This window comes from Elgaria multicarinata, chromosome 1 (assembly GCF_023053635.1).
Source record: "Elgaria multicarinata webbii isolate HBS135686 ecotype San Diego chromosome 1, rElgMul1.1.pri, whole genome shotgun sequence".
Lineage (NCBI taxonomy): Eukaryota > Metazoa > Chordata > Lepidosauria > Squamata > Anguidae > Elgaria > Elgaria multicarinata.
Window position 1 is genome coordinate 20,435,760 of NC_086171.1, and position 14,359 is coordinate 20,450,118.

At 44.4% G+C, this 14,359-nt stretch overlaps 2 protein-coding genes across 3 annotated transcripts in view; one reads left to right on the forward strand and one right to left on the reverse strand.

The window, feature by feature from the left end:
• Positions 1–1,126: 1,126 nt before the first annotated feature.
• Positions 1,127–10,486, reverse strand: UBA5 (ubiquitin like modifier activating enzyme 5). 2 transcript variants are annotated; one of them, XM_063124294.1, is made up of 12 exons: positions 10,257–10,486; positions 8,932–8,977; positions 8,756–8,845; positions 7,582–7,691; positions 7,231–7,317; positions 6,995–7,079; positions 5,841–5,945; positions 5,518–5,645; positions 4,994–5,129; positions 4,713–4,788; positions 3,687–3,793; positions 1,127–3,256 (listed from the first exon to the last, which is right to left on the reverse strand). In XM_063124294.1, the coding sequence occupies exons 1-12, from the start codon at positions 10,406–10,408 to the stop codon at positions 3,173–3,175; spliced, it is 1,206 nt and encodes a 401-aa protein (XP_062980364.1). In that variant the 5' UTR covers positions 10,409–10,486; the 3' UTR covers positions 1,127–3,172. The 2 variants fall into 2 exon arrangements, with proteins under 2 accessions (XP_062980364.1, XP_062980374.1); XM_063124304.1 differs by lacking the exons at positions 8,932–8,977; positions 10,257–10,486 and having other exon boundaries at positions 8,761–8,821.
• An 824-nt stretch (positions 10,487–11,310) lies between these two features.
• Positions 11,311–14,359, forward strand: part of ACAD11 (acyl-CoA dehydrogenase family member 11) — a 48,131-nt gene continuing 45,082 nt past the window's right edge. The window contains exon 1 of the mRNA XM_063124601.1: positions 11,311–11,534. Within this exon, the coding sequence (XP_062980671.1) occupies positions 11,398–11,534 (137 nt within the window). The 5' untranslated portion in view covers positions 11,311–11,397. The remainder of the gene's footprint in view (positions 11,535–14,359) is intronic.

Below are 14,359 nucleotides of genomic sequence, written 5' to 3' on the forward strand. Positions count from 1 at the left end.
GAAAGGGAATAACGGCTGGGGAAGGCAACGGCAAACCACCCCGCTAAAAGGCCTGCCAAGAAAACGTCAGCGAAAGCTGGCGTCCCTCCAAGAGTCAGTAATGACTCAGTGCTTGCACGAGAGGTTCCTTTCCTTTCCAAGGTGTACAGTGTAAAAAGAAAGGGTGTTGTCCTTAACAAAATGTACAACTATCCAGATTCAAAGGGTTAAGGAAAAAGACAATTTTAACAAGGTTTTATCACATAAATACAATTCAACGACTGTATTAAACTATTAAAGTGCTCTGGCATCTATTGTATACATCTGATTGTATCAATGTTGTACAAGAATACCAAAAGAGAAATTAAAAAAGCAGGTCAAACACTGAAGAAGATACCTCTGTGTCGAAACGCGTTTGACCTGCTTTTTTAGTTTCTCTTTTGGTATTCCTGTACAACATTGATGCAATCAGATGTATACAGATCCAGTGCACTTTAATTGTTTAATACAGTCGTTGAATTGTAATTGTGATAAAACCTTGTTAAAATTGTCTTTTTCCTTAACCCTTTGAATCTGGATTATGTAACAAGTAAGCCTGCAGTATTAAACAAGTAATATTTCTTTGTACTGGGTATCAGCATGAAGCAACTCAGGACCTAGTACCAGGCCTCAAACTGGTAAGAATTGGTTCAATGTAGTCCTAGCTTATTTATTTCTACTTTGTGGGGGTGAGGGGAGGAGTGGAACAAAATTACTATTAAAAGACTCAACAAGATTCAACAGAGCTTTGTGATGAGAAACCTATCAAGAAGAGCATTCTACTTCAGAAAGTATAGTACAACATAGAGTAAGCTGTTCTGCTAGAAACTGAGTTCTCTATATATTCTGATTAGCCTGAATTTCAAAACCATTGCAACAAATGTAATAGTTACGACTTCAGTACTAACTCCAGAGGTAGAACGCAATTGAGGATCTCTGCTTTAAGACTATGAAAACACACACATGAGGGTAAGAGGATTCACTCCAGTATAGATGGTGATTTTCTAAATGTTAAGCTTCTTCACAAGTCAAGAATGTTTTGCACGAGGTATTTGCGTTTTAGAAAGGCATTGACAAAGGGACAACTGATTAGCTGCCACAGGCACTCTTTTTGGTAGTAAAGTTTATTTACAAGCAAGAATGTTAGCCTATCTTGAACTCACAAAAGGAATAGACAAGACCGTTGTAAAAATGCACTGGAATAACAGCAGTGTCTGATATTCACTGCAGGAATGGAGTATCTAAGACAATTAATTGTATCTCGTTCAAGTATCAAATTTCCAAAACTTCTTTCTTTGCAAAGCTGTTTGACTCGTTCTACTCATGGACTGTTCTAGCTTTTGACCAACTCTTACATTTAAAATACAGTTTTGTATATTAAGCACCAGTTCATTATAAGTGCATTTCTACTAACAGCCTCAGAAATGCTATTCAGATGTATAAATTTTGATCCAGCAAGTAAAGCTGTGGCTTAAAGTGGCTCTAAAATGGTGGCCACGACAGAATTAAATACACTTAATGAGCCCATTGATTCTAGGCATGCTTCTGTTGGATTGCACCCTGCTTGTTTAAAATAGATACCTGAAACTTAACTTATAAATGTTACTGGAGTGGGAATTATTTTGCTGCACATGTGTGATAATCTACAGTTGAACATGATGGGTGAGTAACTGCAGTTAAGCTAGACCATCTCTTCTAACAGAGGCCGCAGTGCACTTGTTCCAGTGAGGTCCTGGATTTTCTCCATCAGTTTGAAGCAACTTTAATTCAGCTACTCTAAAGGACACTAGGCTCTGAGTTTTTCTTTCCTTCTTACTTGGAAACCGCTTTTTTAAAGGCAGGATTTCTAAAAGCATTTCTGAATTAATATTTTTCCATGAAGTTAGACTGCAGGGATGGTGAGTTTACCATTCAAGACATTCTCTGCCTAATACAAGCTACACAGTACTGGATTTTGTCGAAGACCCAAACATCTAGGGGGCATGGGCGGGGGTGGGGGGGTGGGGGGAAATGGTAGATGCTCACCTATGCTACCATAATTGTCTAGTTTTTAGTGCATTCAGTTTTCCAGACCAAAGCAAGCATGTCAGGGTGTACAGATATAATTTTGATTTTGGAATCAAAGAACACATCAAACTCCATCAAATATGCATAAATGAGTTGCTTGGAACGAACAAGCATATACACACAATTGCATGGACAAGTAACAGGCACATTATGTCATGTTATAGAGAAACAGAGGCCTTGTTTGCACATAACCCTAATCCATGATTTAGCATAATATGCCCAAGCAATGCTACACCTGTGCTGATGCGAGGAGGAATAAGCCATGATTGTTTCACTTTCCCAGATTCCTGCCCTGTAGTTATGATTAAAACAAATTCTCAACAACTGCCAAAAAAAATTAACCCCAAACCATGGACTTTTAAAAACAAAATTATTAACCATGATTCCTGGTTCCTATGTAATGACAAACTAGGAATCAAGGAAAACTAAGCTGAATCATGATTTATTTCTCCTGCTGGCTGTATGGTAACAGAAGAGGGGAGCATTCAAGCATGAGGCTTTGCTCAAGCTTGCAGAACACACAGTGCTAAAACAGCCTTCACCACACTGGGTCCCTCTTAAAGGTTTTGGCCTATAACTCCCATCATCCCTGATCTTGGGCTGTGGGAGCTGCATGCTAAAACATATGGAGGGACAAGATTGGGGAAGGCTGCACTGAATCATGGTTTACCATTATAAGTGAATTGACACAATGCTATAAGGCTAGACCAACCACTGAAGTATTCCATTCTAAAGAATATAGCTGAAGATCATGAGGTTTGCAAAATTACTTTATCTACTTTTCTTGCACTGTCATGCTAACAAGTAAACTGTTTACTATCAGTAAATTTATCCTCATCTGAATTAGTCTAAAAGGCAGCTAAGGATTCTGTGTTATATACTAAAGTGTTTTTTCCCTGTCAGTTTGCCTTACGTTTCACTGGAAATTTGGACCATCATACCTTCTGAAAATTTCTTAGCTGACAGTATTTAGTCACATAATTACAAGGACAAACACATGATGAAACATAATCCACAAAAAACAAAATTTGTAACAAAACATATCCTCGAAAGTTGAGATTACAGTATTCTTGAAGTGCTCTTTGTGCTATATGTTCTTCATCTTAGCCATAAGTTCTTCTAGGCTGTCCTCCGACTCCGCAACACTTTCCCCAGATACAGCATTCTCTTCCTGTTCATGACAGGAAAAAAAAAGTTTAATACCTTTACAGTCTGCATCTTTCTCCAAAACAAAGAACGGCAATGTGTTCTGCTTGCTAAATGGCACAGAAATTGTAGTCCAAGTAGCCTCATGCAGAAATCATGAAATGGTAATTTGCTTTTATGTGAAGCATATACTATCCAATGGCTTCCAGTGCTAGCCTTAACGAAAACAAGGGGGTGGGGGGTTCTCTGAGAGAGAGACAGAAATGGCCAGGTTTGGTGGCTTTTGCTGCTGCAGCTGTCATAACAGTGGGCAATCCAATCGACTTGAAGGAAATTGGAAAAAGAAAATAGAAGCTTTGACAGCTTCATCATGACCAGATAAAGACAGTCCAAATAAGAAATGCTAGATTATTTTATTATTTTAGTTTCCACTTTTATTTTAAAGAATGTCTTACCTTGTCTGGTATTGTGTATGCCAGTGTGATTCCTTCTGGTAGATCAGGAACTGGACCAGAAGCAGCTTTCAATTCTGCTTCTGAAACCTCTGAAACCAACTCTATACCTAAACATCCCACAAAACGTACAAAGGAAAAGAAAACTATTATTGCAAATGAATGGCAGATGCAAGCATAGAAAAAGCAAATTTAAATGTTTCTTTTTGCTACTCCAAACCTCTTCCTTGTTCAGGCAATCCAAATGGCAGGGAGTAATATTTAGAACCCTCTGCTGTGGGTGCTACTCTACTCCCAGGGCTACCTAATGCTGGTATGCCGACAATATGTGACACACACACACACACACAGTATGGAAGTGAGAAATAGGCACTTCCTCCTCAATAATATGATCCTTCAGTCCTATGAAAAAAGTAAACTAGTGGAACTTTAAGGATAACGTGGAAGTAGGGAGGGGGATTTTATGCACCCCCATCACTGACAGCTGGGAGTGGGGGAGTGTTATTCTGCCTTGCGCTCTCACAAGGCTCCCTGGAATATACAGTTACTTCCTCTGTCCATCCCTGAATGATGAACGTTTCACATGTCACAGGAGAAGGCAACAAGTCTGCACTGTCTGCCCATCCGTCCCTCCTTGCACAGCCCTCAGTCCACCGTCTCTTCTCACAAAAGTAAAGCTCTCCCGCTGGTTTTTATGGGAGACAGTCTCGTGGCTTGCAACTGGAAAGTCCTGAGACGGAGTCAACGTTTGCAGGGCCCCCTCACCAGACACGAGAGCTCTAGTGTGAGGTAAGGGCCACTTGTGTCTTCCCCTCAACTGTGTCCTCACGTACAGTTTTACTTTTTCTTGGTGAACTCTGTAGAAATCATTCACAAGGGTGAAAGTAAGCTTACAAAGTAAGAATCCAGTAGGCTGATGGGCATTTTGCTAGTATTCAGGTACTATAGTTTCAAAAGTTAAGAGAGCCATTTGCACGGTCTTCATTTGCACTCTTAACTACTGCTTCTGTTTTAAACTCAAATGCTCACCCCAATCATTATCTTCGTGTACTATTTCTTCTTCCTGTTCAAATACTTCTGGTTTAGGATTTTTTGCTGCTTTTTTCTGGAAATACAAACACACTATGATTGACATTAAAACAAGATCAAATGTAAAAAAAAATAAAAAATCGATTGGCCCAGTCTGACTCACTATGCTGGAGAAAATATTTGCAAAAGCGTACATGTGATATTCTCTAGCTGTTGCTGAATAAGTTACCCACCCCTGAAAGGAGAGCTGCAGTTGGCGTGTGTGTGTGTCTTTATTTTACCTTGTACTCTTCTTGCTGCTTTCTGCAGTTTCTGTCACCACACTGTGTATTTGGCTTCATTATCATGGCGGGAAAGAAATCCTGCATTGCGTTGTAGCCAAGGTAAAAACTCACAGTACCAAAGTTTAATAAATATCTGGGGGAAATGTAAGAAGGATAAAAGCATGTGTCAAATGAAGACCCAGCACTTTAGTTTACAATATGGTCAAGGGGTCCTTTATCATGAACTAATTGGCCCCGTTCAGACAACACGCTAAACCATGCTGCTTAACCACAAAATGGTTAACGGAATCCGTTAACCATTTTGTGGTTAAGCAGCATGGTTTAGCGTGTTGTCTGAATGGGGCCATTAGCAACTAAGGCAGAGGTAAAGAATATGCAGCCCTCTCGATATTGTTGGACTGCAACTCCCAACAGCCCTTACCACAGGCTTTGCTGGCAGGGGCTGATGAGAGTTGCACATGTTCCCCAACCCTGACCTAAGGATTTAAAATCATGGCGGCATCTTCGGTTTACTCACTTACTTCAAGACATTTTGCACAAGAAGGCCAGCGACCACTCCCATAGTGGTGGGAAGGCTAGCTGCGCAAACTCCCTCTCGTTTTAACGTTTTCTCGTCTATGTTTGCTGCTACGACAAGCGGAGGTGCACACTGGCCCCCCAAAAAAGAAGAGAAAAAAGTGTTATAATCTTTTAAGGAATATGGAAAGACCTATATACAGAAACAATTGAGAGGGTGATCCAACTATAATAACTATGGATTCCAACAGTTTTAATCCCAGTTTTAATTCCTCTCTTCTAAAAGGGCAGCACAATAGATCAAGAAGATGAGTAGAGTATCACATACCGCAAAACAAGCTGATTCACCAGGAATGATCAGCTGGATATGACCAGAGACGGCATTTTCACTTACTCCGGATTCCATCCATATTTGGCCAAGCTCATTACAGGCCTTTTAAAAAAATAAAATGAAATGATAAAACATCCCATTTAAACACACAAAAGCTGCATTGCTACAAAATCTAAATGGATAACGTATGAAAGAACAACCCGGCTGGATCCACCCAAAGGTCTACCTGGCACAGTGTTGTTTCCCACAGTGGCCATAAGCAGGACATGAGGGCAAGATCCCTCTCCTGCTATAGTGCCCCAGCAACTGGTATTCTGCCTCTGATCATGGATAGTCTTTTCCAGATCTAATATTAAATTGACAACAAATTCAAAGTATCAATATAGTCCCCTTTATCTGAGTTTGTGCCAGACATCAGAAATGCCTAAATCTTACTAATCAAAACAAATATGGGAAGTCAGATTCCACACACATCAAAGATAGAGATGCCTTTTTGTATTCATCGAAGTCTAAAACCAAAGTCACCAGTGAAACAGATTTTTTTCCTGCATGTTCTTGTATATTCTACCTTTTAACATACATACAAGAATAAAAGGCATTGTTCACAATGTACCAAGTGCAGCTACTGTGGAATCTGCAATAATTTTGAAAAGAGGATTGTGTGAGTGCTCCCCACAATCCCCACTGAAACTGCACACAGCAGCAGTGCTTTCTGCATTGGACATTACAAGAAATTCACAACTTTGGTAAATGTGCAATTTGTATCTGGGTGAGTAAAACCCAGATCAAACCCAGTAAAACCCAGATAAAACCCTGGGTCACCACCGAGTAAAAATCATTAACATGTGTTTTCAATGGGCGTGAGAGCTAAATAATCTGGCTTTCTGGATGTCCCTATACGATCTTCCAGGATCCCTCATATGGTCCCAATCCCTGCTCAATGATCATTTGGTGTTTTCCTGGTCTTCCCCATTCTAAAAGGTTGAAATTAAAGGCAGCAGGAACTTTAACCTAAAAGAGCTGATATTTTGGACCCCACCTCTTTTGCCTTCGAGTCCGCACACCACGGGAATGAGGGCCCCCAAAAGCTTCTCCAAAATAGAATTCAGCCCTTGGGCTGATAAGAGTTTCATCACTCCTGCTATACTTACGGTGTTAATTGCCATGCGAGCTTCAAAGTTATCTACACAGCTCAATACAAGATCAACAGGTTTCCCTTCTTCTAATCCACCATTACTATAAGTAAAAACAAAACCAGACATTTAGCTGTATAATAAAAATTGGGGGACGACGACAAGCAAATAAATCATTTTATGCACCCTGTAACACTTCCTTTGTTTACAGAAAATAAATTATGACCCCTATCAACCCCAAAAAGGTATTTTACCTGATCCTATCCATAAAGTGTTGAAAGTTGTCCATGGTTGTGATGTTGTAATTATGTACTTCAAACTGGACATCAGGATTTATGTTCCTAAAGGGCAAAATAAACATACTGCTATTTTCAGCCCTAACATGAAAATCTCTAGAAGAACTTAACATACATTTGAATAAGTCCTGTTGGATTCAGCAGAACTTTACTTTCAACTAACCATAAATAAGCCTGGCTGTTCAACTTCTGTAAAATTAGCTTCTCATGAACAACATTTTTTAAACAACTTGAAATATCTGCAAGTCTTTTGCATTCTATACTCCAAGCACTTGGGTGTCCCTCCATAAGAGACTTGGTATATCATACCTTAAAGTATGCTCTGCTGCTTGAACTTTACTCAGTCCAGCTTGATGGGGTTGGAAAAAGAGTCTATTCATATTTGCCAGCTCCACTTTATCATAATCAAACAGGAGCAGCTAAAAGAAAGATTACAAGAATACATGAACAACTTCTGTGCAGGTTCTTACTTCAGAAGAAATATGGCCAAAGCCCTTGGTCTTGTTAATATTTATTCAAACTATACGTAATTTGGATGGCTTCCATTCAATCACACTTGAGCTCTTCACTTTAGACAAGCCTAATCCATCCTGTGTGGTGCTAAAGCGGCAGTATCATCTAGGAAGATCATAAGGACCTTGACGTTTCAAACTGTATCAGCAGGGGACATGGATTCATCAGTACGAGACATGCTGGGGCTGATAAAAGAAATTAAGGCAGGCGTGGAGGAGCTTTCCTACATCCCCAAAACAGGACCACAGATGTGCCTGAATTTCACAACTGCTCTGAAACATGTGTTTCAGATCTGGCACACAGCATTTCCAGATGCTCAGATGCTCCTGCTATAGATACAAGTCCATATTTAGACAATAAAAAGAATTGTGAATAGCCAAGGTACTGGGTAGACTCCTTTAAAAACAGATAACAGATTCCAAAATGATAAATATATCATATTTCTGCAACACTTGTGGTATTGTAACTAAAGCCAGAGTTGTCATTCATCTCAAATGTCCATTTTTTAAAAAGAAAACTTTAAAGGTCCTTTGATATGGCATGAGAAAGATAAACTCCCATCTCTGTGGCAGACATAAATGAGTCCATGTGGGATAGTGCTAAAGTGGATATAGGAAATCCAGCTTCAATTTTCAGTTTAAACATACAGCTCGCTCTATGATCCTTGGCAAGTCACTGCCTCTCATCCTAACCTTACAGGATTGTTGCGAGTATTAAATACTACTTTGGAAGAAGAATAGAATACCATTATAATAACCAAAAAGTATATATGAGAAGAAATATATGTCCTTAAACACATGGTAAGCATACACCCAGGAGCTTCAGCCAGTTACAGCTCTCAGACCATCGTGGGACCCTGCCCTTTGGACATTACAGTGGCCATTCAGCTGGCAAATAGAAATGTATCTTTCCCCAAAGCACCAACAACTTTACACAGAAATGTGTTATTCTAAGGAAAAATTTATATTACCTTACCAATGCCACATCTTGTCAGCATCTCAGCAGTCACGCTGCCAACTCCACCAACACCCACCACCGCTACTGCAAAGGAGCGGATTTTCTGTGACAAGAAACCAATGCCTATAAGTAGCTTGTTCCATGAGGTTCTATCATTAAGCCAAATGTCTACAAGAAGCATGAGCCCACCTCATAATCTTGCACAATTCCCATCCGTTTCAGTGCCATCAAGCGACTAGAGAAAAGGGGTGGGGGGAGGGGAGAGGGAAAAACATTATGAGTTAAAATCCCTGTTCAGTTTAGCAATTTGTTGTCAGTGGCTCCAGAATAACTTGGAGTCTCCCTCCAATCCACCCCCAATGATGATGACTTGAAGCACATGTGGGTTCATTTATGACATTCATCAACTAATAATCTTCAAAATCGGGGCATCTGTCCCTCCAGATGTTGTAGGATAAAACACCTCTCATCCCTGACCATGATGACCTGAAGTCCAACAACAGCTGGAGGGTGCCATAAACCTAAAGGTCCTCAAAGACTGCAGAAAATGCCAACAATTTCCATTCAATAGCCAAGAACAGCCATTTCATTATAATGTACGTCATTTCACACATTTCAAATGCTGAATGGGCCAGAACACTTCTTGATTGCTAAGGTGCTTCTATCCAGCCACTAAATGCTCATAATGGGTGTTGCCAACCCAGTTCCAGTCGTCATGTTACTGCACGTGAGCAGTATCATGAGGAAACACAGCAGCTAAGACTGAGGTGCCAGCATCTACCACAAGCGGCAATGAAAGGTGTAGATTAGGCCAATGACTGAGCTACAAATCATGCTCGAATCTCAAGTCTCCCATGAACCTGGTTGGTGGCTTTGGGCAAACCAGTCACTCAGACTCAGCTCTCTCCCCCCCCCCCCCCTGCAAAAATACCTGCCTTCGTCCAACTGGGATTGTAACACGCCAATATACCTAAAGTGCTCTGAACGTGCCGGAGCACTATATAAATGCTAATTTTATTATACATTCATTTTCATCCATTAACACAAAATGTAGTCTTTTATGTTGGCTTGCCATTTCTATTAAATCTATCCTATTATTTCTTACAAGACATATTGCACAAAATATTGCAAGGGGTGGGGGACAAGTGGGAGAGAAGATTTCTAATTTTAGAGAAGAAAACCACGTAAAGGGCATCAGATCTCTTCTCTTCCCAGATCGGCATATAGGGCGCTGCCTCATACCAGGTCAAGCGTGGGGGGGGGGGGGAGTCTTTCTTATCACAGACTAGGACACATATATACGGGGTGGCGGTGGTGAGGAACCTGGAAACATCTTTATGCAAAATATGTGTTCTACCACTGAGCTCTGGTCTCTCCTCTGAACAGGCATACGCATATCCGTGTTTGTAAATAAATTGTGTTTGTAAATAAACTGTAAATAAACTGAGGGAAGGCAAAAGGGCCGACCCAAGCCCTCCGCGCGCATCCCTCCCCTTAAGGCCCTGCAGGCTCACCTGTACGGATTGGAGTCCGTCACCTCGGGGCTCATCTGCTCGATCCTCGCTCGTTGCCGGCCCGGGCCGCCTCCCCTCTCCCGGGCCAGCTCTTCCTCCAGCTCTCGGACGCGGCGCTGCAGCTGCTCCACCAGCTTCGCCGAAGCGGCCATGGCCGGTTCCCAGAAGGGCAGCTTAGAAAATGGCCCAGGAAATGGCCAGCGCCAGGCACCAGCCGCCCCTCCGCTCAACTCAGCGCGGCCCCCACGCCAGAGACACGTCTCCACTACCAGCACTTCCTGGAGTCACGGCCAAAGCCACCCCCCGGTGCAATGCGACGCGGGCAAGCAGAGTTCCGGTCACAGACGGTTCCTAACGTACCCTACCGCGGGGACTGCGCCCTTCCAAATAGACGGATTCGTCCCCCACTCCCCGTTGTAATTATGTGCTGCTTTTAATAATGTATTATTTAAAATGTTTTAATTAGTTATATGTATTTTATGGTGTTTGTATTTGTGTTGTACCCCGCCTCGATCCAGAGGGAGAGGCGGGTAACAAATAAAGAAATATATTGTTGTTGTTGTTGTTGTTGTTGTTGTTGTTATTATTATTACGCACTCGCCCGCTATTAATGCACGTTCCAGAAGCTCAGTCGAGTCAGTCCGTACGTTGCCGGAGGGAAAGAGAGAGAGAGAGAGAGAGAGAGACGCAATCCTGCGCATGTCTACTGGAGAGTAAATCTCCCCCACCCCGCCAAACCTTCAATGGCCCCGTTCAGACAACACCCTAAACCATTTTGTGATTTAGCAGCAACGTTGTGCTAGACGGGTGTGTTAGACTGTAAGAGCCATCGTTCCCAGCTAAGGAACCATGGGAATTGCAGTCCTACACCTGTGGAGGGCATCAGGTTGCGAGGAAGGCTGCCCTAGGGGATTTGGCATTTCAGCCCTTTGGCACAAAACGTGCAGTCTTGGAAATGAAACTTAAAAGTCACGCCCCCCCCCCCCCTAGAGTTGGAGGCGTTACGTTCTTCTCGACGCAGATCGCTGCTCCTCCGCCTCCTGCTGCCGCTACCTTTGCCCTGCAGGGCTGTTTGTGGACGGATCCGTCAAGTCAGCCAAGCGGGCGGCGACAGCATCTCCGGGGCAGAAACGACCTAGCCATGGCAAGCGAGCCTGATACGACTGAAGTGAGGGAACGGCACCGATTCGACCAAGGGGCCTTGGAGAGATACCTGGCCCGGCACCTGCCCGGGTTTCCCCCGCAGCCCGCCGACCCTCTGACGGCCAGGCAATACAGGTAAGGGTCCCTGCCCCTCGCGAGCCCAGCCGCAGCAGCGCACGCAGTCCGGAGTCAAGCCCCATTGAAGTCAACAGGATCCGCTGCTCCCAGGGCAAGGCATGCGTAAGAGCGCAGTTTAAACCCTCCCGAAAGCAGGTGGAGAGAGGATGGCAAGCGGCCTCAGCAGCAGCAGCAGCAGCAGGGGCTGTCCAGGGCAAAGATCACGCCGCCAGCCTTTCACTGAAATCGGATACTGACCCTGACAAAGACCACAGCTGCTCAACTCCTGTCATTGTCTGAATTTGGGTTCTGTTATACACTCCTCCTTAACCTCTGAAGCCTGCCTTTTTAAACTTTGAAGGACTTGGTTGGTCCTGAAAACAATTTAGGGCTTGGTTGGTCGATTAGTTCATTGTTTATTGAAATATTTTCAATACTTTAAAAACACACACAAAACCCCAGAAGAATCCCCCACCCCTGCCGTCGCCACAAAAAAAGAAAAACGTTTTAAAAAGAAAAACTTTTAAAAATATATATATTAAAGCCAGTTTTACTGTTGACACTGGCACCAGAGCCTCGCCTCTTCTTCCTTGCCCAGTTTCTTTGGAAGGAGCCACTGGAAGCTCATGGGAACTTTGTAATATTTGCATTTATGTAAAGGTATACAAGTTGGGCATAGGTGGAGGCCCAACCTAATGCTCCAACCCACAGCCAACGTTTGCAGCCCCTACTGTATATCAGATGCCCAGGGAGGCAGACAGCATCCTAGTAAGGATGCAATCTTAAGTATGTTTATACAGAAAAAAGTCCTACAGCCCCCAGCATTCCCCAGCCAGCCAGCCTGACGCGCATAGGATTGCTCCTTGAGATGCTTACAGAGCCCAAACTCATCTGTAAACCACCCAGAGAGCTTCACCTATGGGGTGGTATGTAATATAATATAATAAAATAAATAAATAAATCTGTGTCTTTCTCAGCCTCAGTCCAACTCAGTGGTGTAGTAGTAAACTTTGAAGTGCAGGTACTCATTGTGATGGTCCCCATAGCCACGCCCCCAAGAAGAGTCCAAAAATGCAGACAGCTGGGTTGAACCGTATCAACGAGCCAGTTCTAGCAGTTTTCATCTCCCATCAGGAGCAGGCCCCCGTCTTAACGGCGCCACGAGGCACCTTGCTCCCACACTTGCATTCCTTCCTAGCATCTGCACAGGAAGGAATGCAAGTGCGGACTTTCCTACTCTTTAAAAGCAAAAAAATAAAAAAAAAACGGCAGGGGGGGAGAGAAATGGGGCCGTTCCTCTCCCCCTTTTCTTTTTTAATATTATTATCTGTATCTTCGCAGCTGCGCAGATACAGATAATAAAAATAAAAAAGCTGGGGGAAGGAATAAGGCAGCCAGAGGAGGACTCGAGGAGAGGGAGCAGGGACTTGGGGCGAACCACCTCTACTCCCTCTGGCTGCCTGTTCCTCCCCAACTCCATTTCTTTTTATTTTTATTATCTGTATCTGTGCAGCTCAATAAACAATGAACTAATCGACCAACCAAGCCCTAAGTTGTTTTCAGGACCAACCACGTCCCCGTAGTTTTTTGTTGTTTTTTACTTTTACAGGCACGGGACCACCCATGGTGACCAGTCAGGTGGCGTCATGGGCTCCGCTGCCAAAAATGTCAGGGTAAGTACCCAACTTTTTTGGAGCGGAGATTCCAGGGTTTGCCCCCGGATGGCTTCGCAATGACGGCTGCGTCATGTAGATGACATGCCGCTACTGCAAAGCCACCCCAGGGCAAACCCTTTGTGTAGACATGCCCCAGATCCTTGGTAAAGTGAATGGATCTTAACTGCCCACTGACGCCCATGCCAGTTCGGAGGGAGCAGAAAATGTTTATTGAGGTGGGTGGCAGATCATGGCAGTGTCCCCACAATCAAAAAGCGCTAGCACTATCACTGCCCCCCGACTGCAGTCGTACCATCCTTTGTTTCCTTCACCAGGAGGGAATCTACACGTCGTTGTGAGGGCACTTGCATGCGCCCCCAGTGCGCCCCCAAAACGACTGTGTAGATCGTGCCCCTTGAATTGCCTTGCAAAGTTGGCATTCCTCTTTCTCTCTGCCGCTGCCCATCTAAGGATGTCGTAAACTAGATGCTAGAGGGAATCTACACGTCGTTGTGAGGGCGCTTGCATGCGCCCCCAGTGCGCCCCCAAAACGACTGTGTAGATCGTGCCCCTGAAGAGACGGAGGAAGAGGCGGAGGAGGAGGAGGCTGGGCAATCTGGCGTCCTGCCGCCGCTGCCGCCCACTTCCCCGCCGGCCTCCTGTTGCCGGCGGAAGAGCCAGCCGGGTCGGAGAGCTTCTTCCGCTCTCCGCCCGCCTTCTTCCACCGAGCTCTCCGACCTGGCTGGCGGGGAGGTGGGTGGTGGCGGTGGCGGCGGCAGCAAGGACGCGGCCGGATTCCTCAGCTGCCTCCTCCTCCGCCTCTTCCTCTGTCTCTTCAGGGCCGGCCGGGTCAGAGAGCTCGGCGGAAAAAGGTGGGGGGAGAGCGGAAGAAGCTCTCCGACCTGGCTGGCTCTTCCGCCGGCAGCAGGAGGCCGGCGGGGAGGTGGGCGGCGGCGGCGGCAGGACGCGGCCGGATTCCCCAGCCACCGCCTCCTCCGCCTCTTCAGGGGCACGATCTACACAGTCGTTTTGCGGGCGCACTGGGGGCGCATGCAAGCGCCCTCACAACGATGTGTAGATTCCCTCTAGCATCTAGTTTACGACATCCTTAGATGGGCAGCGGCAGAGAGAAAGAGGAATGCCAACTTTGCAAGGCAATTCAAGCGGTGCCCAACGGTACTCTTGGAT

What these genes read in the sequence shown, in the direction of transcription:
- UBA5 (XM_063124294.1), bottom strand. Translation starts at nt 10,408, where the DNA reads ATGGCCGCTTCGGCGAAGCTGGTGGAGCAGCTGCAGCGCCGCGTCCGA. An exon ending in ACACGAAGATAATGATTGGG is followed by an intron (nt 3,794 to 4,712) that starts GTGAGCATTTGA and finishes TGGGATGTTTAG; the next exon opens with GTATAGAGTTGGTTTCAGAG. An exon ending in CATACACAATACCAGACAAG is followed by an intron (nt 3,257 to 3,686) that starts GTAAGACATTCT and finishes TGTCATGAACAG; the next exon opens with GAAGAGAATGCTGTATCTGG.